This window comes from Panthera leo, chromosome E1 (genome assembly GCF_018350215.1).
Source record: "Panthera leo isolate Ple1 chromosome E1, P.leo_Ple1_pat1.1, whole genome shotgun sequence".
NCBI classification, from domain to species: Eukaryota; Metazoa; Chordata; class Mammalia; order Carnivora; family Felidae; genus Panthera; species Panthera leo.
Window position 1 is genome coordinate 41,234,975 of NC_056692.1, and position 8,309 is coordinate 41,243,283.

The following is an 8,309-nucleotide window of genomic DNA, read 5'->3' on the forward strand; positions in this document are numbered from 1 at the left end:
CCCTCACAGCACTTTTTTCACATGTGACTACCTTTTTATTTTAAATTTATTATTTTCTTTTAATTTAAAGTAATCTCTACATCCAACATGGAACTCAAACTCAGGACCCAGAGATCAAGAGTTGCATGCTCTACTGACTGAGCCAGACAGGCGCCGCTTAAATTTCTTAGTATGGAAAATTTCAAGCATTTACACAAATAAAATAGTAAAATGAACTCCATGTACCATCACTCAGTTACAACAATTTTTGACTCAAACCCAGTCTTATATACACACCAGTACCCACTCAAGGCCCAGATTATTTTTTTTTAAGTTTATTTATTTATTCTGAGAGAAAGAGAGAGTGGGGAGGGGCAGAGAGAGAAAGGAAGAGAGAGAGAATCCCAAGCAGGCTCCACACTTTCAGTGTGGAGCCCAATGAGGGGCTTGAACTCACAAACCTATGAGATCTTGACCTGAGCCAAAATCAAGAATCGCTCACTTAACCCACTGAGCCACCCAAGCACCCATGAGCTCAGATCACTTTAAAATAAATTCCAAGAGGGGTGCATGGGTGGCTCAGTCGGTTAAGCACCAACTTCGGCTCAGGTCATGATCTCACAGTTTGTGAGTTTGAGCCCCATGTCGGGTTCTCTGCTGTCAGCATAGAGCCCGTTTCAAATTCTCTGTTTCCCTCTCTCTGCCCCTCCCCTGCTCACGCACGTGCACTCACACGCGTGTGTGCTCTCTCTCTCCCCAAAATAAACATTAAAAATATTTATAAATTAATTCCAGGAATCATTCATTTCAATTATAAATATTTCAAAACAAAGTTTTTAAAAAATAAAGATCTTTTCAAGATGACCATGAAACCATTACTCTTAAAAAAATAATTTCCTTTATACCATCTAATATGTAATACTCCAATTTCCCTCATTATCTCTTAAAATTTAATAATTAAATCTGTTTAGATCAGGATTCAAATAAGATCCATGCATTGCATTTGGCTGGTATATCTTGTCTTTTTTTTTTTTAATGTTTTTTATATTGAGAAAGAGAGAGAAAAAGAGAGATCATAAGTGGGGGAGGGGCAGAGAGAGAGAGGGAGACACAGGATCTGAAGCAGACTCCAGGTTCCAAGCTGTCAGCTCACAGCACGACTCGGGGCTCGAACTCACAAACTGGGAGATCATGACATGAACCCAAGTTGGATGATTAATCGACTGAGCCACCCAGGCACCCCTCAAATGTCTTTTAATCTATAGATTTTCCCTTCCTTTTTTCCCCTTGTCATTTATTTTAAGAAGTATGTCAGCTGAGGGTGCCTGGGTGGCTCAGTTGGTTGAGTGTCTGACTCTTGGTTTCAGCTCAGGTCATGATCTCACAGTTCATGAGTTCAAGCCCCGCGTAGGGCTCCACACTGACAGTGTGGAGCCAGTGTGGAGCCGGCTTGGAATTCTCTCTCTCCTTCTCTCTCTCTCTCCCTCTCTCTCCCCTGCTCATTCTCTCTATCAAAATAAATAAATAAAAAGAAAAAAAATTTTAAAAAGTACATCAATAAGTCATTTGATCTACATTATTTCCCTCACTCTGGATTTTACTGATTGTAACCCTATGATATGGTTTAGCATGTTCCTCTTGCCTCTATTTCCTATAAACTAGACTTACAGGCTCGATCAATTCAGGTTTGGTTTTTTTGGCAAGAACACTTTACAGGTGGCACTGTGTGCTAGGACTTTTATTATGTCACTTCAGGAGGTACATGATGCTTGGCTTGTGATCACTTTGTAAAAAGAATGTAACAAACACTGAAGAAAATTTAGAAAATAAAAAACAAGCTTAGAAAACGATTAAAATTTTGAGAAAAGAAAATTGGTCACCCAAATTCCCATCCTTGTGGGTCCATTCACAAAATCTTTCTTATTTTCTAGAAAATCTTAAGATCTTCTTGAGACTCTTTCATTTATTAACAGAACAAATGTTCATTGGGCACCTACCGTATACAAGTACGGTTCCTGGGGATGTGACATACAGCAGTGGACAAAACAAAGCCTGTCCTCATAGAACTTTCATTTTAGCTGTGGTAGATAGTTAATTGAGAATTAAACAAGAACATAGGAGAATAAGGGCTAGAAATAAAAATAAAGCTCAGTAACAGGAATAGGGAGTGCTGGGGTGGGAGATGTATACGGAATGATCAGGAAAGGCCTGATTGAGGTGACATTGGCAGACAGTTGCATGTGAGGAAACAAGCTGTGCAACAATTGGGAGAAGAACATTCCAGCAGAGGGAGCAGAGAAGGCCGACTCTGAGCAGGACCATGCCTGGTGTTTTTGAAGGACAGTGAGCAGGCCAGCAGGGGAAGCACTAGAAGAGCTCGGAGAGGCAGCCAGGAGCCTGAGCAGGTAGAAACCTACAGGCAATTTTAAGTTTTTATCTTTTATTCTGAACGAGAGCTTTAGCAATGGATTTCTGGTACAGTTCAGCCAGGACATCAAAAAACAGGTAACCTGTGTGTGACAAGAATGTGGGTCTTTTCATTAAATGTTAACTTTTTAGAAAAGGATCACAAGAAAAGCTGGGGGACAATAGCCTCGTTGTGAAAGGTTTGGTAACACAACTCTTGTGATCATGGGGCTTCTGACGCAACACAGGGTAACAGAGAAAAGAATATCAGAGTAAGTCAGAAGGCCAGGTTTCTACTATCAGTTCCCTTTTTTATTAGCAGAGTGACCTCAGGCCAAGCCCTCGACCTGAACATCAGGTTCCTTCTCTGTCACCCACTCTACCAGTCTCTTTAGGTTATTGTCAGAATAAAATTAAATGCTACTTGGGAAAATGTTCACAACCTGAGATGACTTCTATCAATGTGAGAATTATTATCCGGACCTAATGTGATTTTAAAAAGAAAACCACCCAACAAAGAGAACTCGATTTGCTACTAAATCACTATTCCTCAGATAAGCTACATATCAAAGAAATTCTCGGCAAAGGCGAAATTGGATTTAGCTATGATGCCAGATGGCTTTCATTCTCACCACTGCCTCAATTCTGAAATAATTATGTTTCAGCATGGTAATTATGAGCCAAGCTATACAAACATACTGTAAACACAAACTTTAAACGGATGAAAACTCCAATATGTAAAAAGGTAATGACTGTTGAAAAAAACCTTGAAAAGGGAATGGGAATAAAAAGAAAAAAGTCAGTCCTCTTTTAGATCCTGATGAAAGTGAACGTTCACTATAAAGATGATTCAAATATTTTATTATTTTTTTAAGTTTATTTTGAGAGAGTGTGTGCATGGGAGGGGCAGAGAGAGACAGAGAGAGAGAGAGAGGAGAGAGTCAAAAGAATCCCAAGCAGGTTCTCAACTGTCAGCGTGGGGCTCAGTTTCACCAACAATGAGATCATGACCTGAGCCAAAATCCAGAGTTGGACCACTTAAGTGATTGAGCCACCCAGGTGCCCCTCAGATATTGTAAACACTTTTCGACTCAGGCAATTTAGACCTCCTGCATATTTGCCTTTGGGCTTCTGACATGGGTAAGTGATTGGAAAAAGAAGCTAGGTTAGGGTTGAAAAACCACCACCACCCAGCAGGATACATATTTTAGCAAACTCTTCTGAAAGTCAAAAATTTTATATGGTCATGTGCAAAAGGTTAGAAAGAACTACTAATTATCAGAAGTAAATATCAATAACTTAGAGGTCAGCAGAAGTGGTTTTAGCTCAAAAGGCCTCAAAGAAGCTGGAAACCTATCCTCTAGCTACCCTCAATAATACTTTGCAGTCACTATCAGGAATCATTTATTAAGACATAATGGCAAATTCTACTGTTCTAGCTAGGCACTGGTTAAACAAACAACAGGGGCGCCTGAGTGGCTCAGTCAGTTAAGCATCGACTATTGATTTCAGCTCAGGTCATGATCTCACGGTTCATGACTTCAAGCCCCATGTAGGGCTCTGCACTGCAGCTTAGAGCCTGCTTGGGATTCTTTCTCTCCCTCTCTCTATGCCTCTTCCCCACTCATGCACATGTGTGTGTGTGTGTGTACTCTCTTCCTCTCAAAATAAATTTTAAAAACTTTAAAACAAACAAAAAGTGGAGTAGGTAGGATTCCCATCCTAGAACTTCCCCCGTGAATGAGTTTAAGGTTTAACAATGACCAGAATGAAAAGCTTTAGTTTAAAAACTTAAGTCCATTGCTAGTAGAAAATAGATAAAATAACAAGGAGCCAGAAATAACAGGACGGCTAACTGAAAATGAAAATTTAGCACTAACTTTCATTCTTGTGTCTTTACTTTTTATGTATTTGAGTTTTTTAATTGATAGTTTAATTTGCCAGAGTGAGAAAGAACATTACATTTCTATAACTGAGTCCCATGGAAATGTAAAATAAATGGACCCAGATGCCACACTATTGAGGACTTTTTTGATCACTCTTTGTAATTATCATGAATAAGTTTTGCTTTTTCAAAAGCAATTTTTTTCTAGTTGTCATTTCCTGCTTCTCTGGCTCTGATGATTCATAAAGTAGGCTATAAATCTCATTTAGCTCTTGTTTTTATTTAGATGAAATGTTGAGGGGCAAGGGAGAGGAGGGTTACTTATAAATCTTGTATCTCTCTGGAAACACAACTTCCATGTTCTTTAATTTTATTTACTTGACTCCAAATATGAAAAACAACTTTATGAAGCACAAATGAAAATTTACTTGAATTTACTCTCCTTTATTGAAGGTAAGGGGCAATAGGTGCAGCTTTCCAATTTATTTTTTGAATGTTTACCCACCACTAACCATCACCATATTAAAACCCATTAAACTAACAAAGAACCAATTTAATTAACGTTAATTAATATTTAATACCTTCAGCAAACGTTTACTGAGTGGCTATTATGTCCCAGGTATATAACTACTAAGGATATGGAAGTAAATAAAACAAAAATTCCTGCCTTCGTGGAGTTTAAACTCTGTAAGGGTAGAGAAAAAGGATAAATTGTAAGGAATGTTAGATAGTAATAAGAACTATGGAGAAAAAAAAAACAGGAAAGGGAAATAAAGAGTGTGTTAGGGGTAAGGGTGTTTATTTTTTTTGAGAGAGAGAGAGAAAGAGAGAAAGAGAGAGAGAGAGAGAGAGAGAGAGGAAGCAGGGCTCAAGCTCACCTGATATGGGACCCGAACTCAACAGCCGTGAGATCACGACCTGAGCCAAAGTCAGATGCTTAAGGACTGAGCCACCCAGGTGCCACCATTTTAAATAGGGTTGTCTGGAAATGCCTCTGTGAAAAGGTGGTATTTCAGTCAAGATTTGTAAGCCATTCAATTATCAAGGGTAGAAAATTCCAGGCAGAGGGAAGAGCAAGCATAAAAGCTCAGAAGCAGGAGAGTATGTTCTAGTCTGAAGAAGAGTTAAGAGGCCAGAATGACCAGAGTAAAGAGAAGAAGAAAGATTCTAAATTTCCTTTCTGGCTTTTCACCAAGACATTCTGAGGTATTGTTTTTAAGCAGATTTAGTGACTACCATAGATATCACCTAGTGACCGCCTGGGGCTCATAACCTCTGGCAGCCAGTGAAGCGCATGAACGCCCTTCCAGAGTAATGCTTTTAAATGCATAAAATAAAAAATATAAAATTATACAAGAAACTAATTATATTGAAATATAGTTCTAGCCATAGGCCTCCAAATGTCATGAAGGGTCAGCAAGTTAAGAGCTCCTGAACTTTCTGGGGTGATGGAAATGTTACACAGATATATACAATGGTTAAAACTCATCGACTTGCACACTTAAGATCTCTACATTTCACTGTATGTAAATTATGCCTCGACTTAAAAAAAAAAACCTTGAATATTCCTTGTTGTTGTTGTTAATATTTATTTTGAGAGAGTGCATGGGGGTAAGCACAGGAGGGGCAGAGAAGGGGAGACAGAATTCCAAGCAGGCTCCATGCTGTCAGCCAGAGCCCAATGTGGGTTCAATCCCACAAACCACAAGATCACGCATGACCTGAGCTGAAATCAAGAGTCAGAGGCTTAACCGTGAGCGCCCCAGGCATCCCAAAACCTTGAATATTCTAGTCCCCTCTTTATTTTATAGATGAAGAAAAACAAGCTCACTCAAAAAGTCAGAGACTTACCAAAGACTTTGATGATTCGCAGTATTCTTTTTTTTCTTTAAAGATTTTATTTTTAAGTAATCTCTACACCTAATGTGGGGCTTGAACTCAACCCCAAGATGAAGAATGGAGATCAAGTGGGGCGCCTGGGTGGCTCAGTTGGTTGAGCATTTGACTTCGGCTCAGGTCATGATCTCACAGTTTCTGAGTTTGAGCTCCGTATCAGTTTCGCTGCTGTCAGCACAGAGCCCGCTTGGGATCCTCCATACCCCTCTCTCTCTGCCCTCCCTTGCTCATGTTCTCTATCCCTCAAAAATAAATAAACATTAAAAAAAAAAGTGGAAATCAAGAGTCGCATGCTCTGTGGACTTCTTATTTAAATATACAAGACTAGTTCCAACTGGAGACCTACCCATTCACAAGCACCAATCATTGGTGATTTTATTTTGCCACTATTAACTATGCCCATTCCAAGTGATCTAGCTGTTTTTAGAGCCTGGATGAAAAGGCCACTTACTCCAAACCAGATCCCTACCCCAAAGTAGAACCAATCAAGACAGTCTGTGGGCTAGGAAAGATAGGGAGCTGAATGTGTTAAGGCAGTAAAAAGGGAAGGGGAGAAGCAGAGTGGAGAAAAAGGAGTAACTTCCTATATTCCCAAAGCTCTTGAGTTAAGAAAAGCAGCAACTTTTATAATTTAAATAGGTAGTATAATTTTCTTCTCCTTAATATGTAAGGTGAATTTTACTTATTTGCATAGGATATAGTCAAGAAAGGAAGAATCTCAAATTAAGAAACCCTTCTGTTGACTTACCAGATTGGACACTCTAAGATTTTCTGCATAGCATTAAGGACACTTTGTACTTCTTCAACACGATCTGCAGATAAATCCATTTCTCCCTGTTCCAATGAATTTTAAGGCATCAACTTAAATATATATGGATATACACACACACAAGTCACTTTAAAAGATTTATAAGAACAGACTAGTTTCATTATACGTCATTTTTAAATAAGAGAAACTTAAGACTGGAGTGCTTCAGGATCATACCAACCATAGAATTAATGACAAAAGCTTTATTTTTTAGATTCAAAATATTGTTTTTTATAATTAAAGACCATTATTTTCTCTATTTTTTTCCCACATACAGCCGCCAACCACTTCCTTTTGGTGTTTTCCTCTCCCCAAGAAAAAGAAAGCCACAGTGGGGTGACTGAGTGAGTGATGGTAGCCTCATATTTCTCCAATCACCTGGCTCCTTTGTCTTGTGTTTAAAACCAAACTCAAAAAACAAAACCAACACCAACCAACGCTCCCCACCCCTGCCCTTCCCCAGTGTTTCTCACTGGTCTGCATTCATCTCAGGATCCTCTTTAGGCACGTTCATACCAGCAATATATGCGTGACTGCTGACGCCCCTCTACTTTCTTCTTGTCCCTTCTCAGAAACGCGTATGAAGCCAGTTCTTTCTTCTGGGCTCCCCCTCCCTCACAATCCACCCTCCTCCTATTCTCCGACACATTCCTGCTCCCTTTCCTCCTTCCTCAGGATACCCTTCTCACACACCCTAGCCCGTCTTTTTACACTATATATTCCCCTCAGGACACATTCCAGTTCCTGTCATCAGGATTCCCCCTCGGACACACCCTGCTCCCTCCCTTGTCCTCAGTGCCTCCCCTACCCCGGGACCCACAAGGCGCCCCCTCCCCAACTTCCCCAGACTTAACTTCTTAGGCTTCTCAGGTTCCACCGTCCGCCCGCCCCTGCCAGCCAGGTAATGCCCATCTTGTTCTTCCCCACTCTCTCCATACCTGTTTCCTGCCTGTCCCTCGGAGCACCCCTTGGGCCCTATCCCTTCCCGCGAGCTCTCTCACCTTTACCCAGAGCAAAGCGTCGGGGCTTCCCGGGCCCAGGGCCCCACTTACATAAAAACCTCCCGGGCCGTCCTCAGTTCAGAAAAACCTCAGCGAGCTCTCGCCGCACAGTCGCACTTTCAATTTATCTGTAATTCCCGCGCTTTCCTGTTGCCACGGAAACCGTCCGCGGCCGCTGAGCGAGAACCTCTCAGAATACGAGATCAAAACACGTTACGGAAGGGAGGAGCAGAAAGAGCCGAGAGTCTTTCCGGGCTCCCGATTGGTCATCCATTCTTCCCCGCGTTACGTAATTAGAAAGAGACGGAAGAGAAAGAATTCTCCCCCCACTTTT

General features: G+C 40.7%; 1 protein-coding gene across 10 annotated transcripts in view; it reads right to left on the bottom strand.

Annotated features, from left to right (window-relative positions):
* BRCA1 (BRCA1 DNA repair associated) overlaps positions 1–8,309 on the bottom strand; it is a 58,941-nt gene that overhangs the window by 50,038 nt on the left and 594 nt on the right. For 7 of the 10 annotated variants that reach the window (XM_042917151.1, XM_042917150.1, XM_042917156.1 and 4 more), the window contains exons 1-2: positions 8,027–8,237; positions 6,915–7,000 (exon numbers count right to left, since the gene is read on the bottom strand). In XM_042917151.1, coding sequence (XP_042773085.1) covers positions 6,915–6,994 — 80 coding nt within the window. In that variant the 5' untranslated portion in view covers positions 6,995–7,000; positions 8,027–8,237. Of the gene's footprint in view, positions 1–6,914; positions 7,001–7,975; positions 8,238–8,309 lie in introns of those variants that run through there. The other 3 variants (XM_042917146.1, XM_042917147.1, XM_042917148.1) reach the window with 3 other exon arrangements.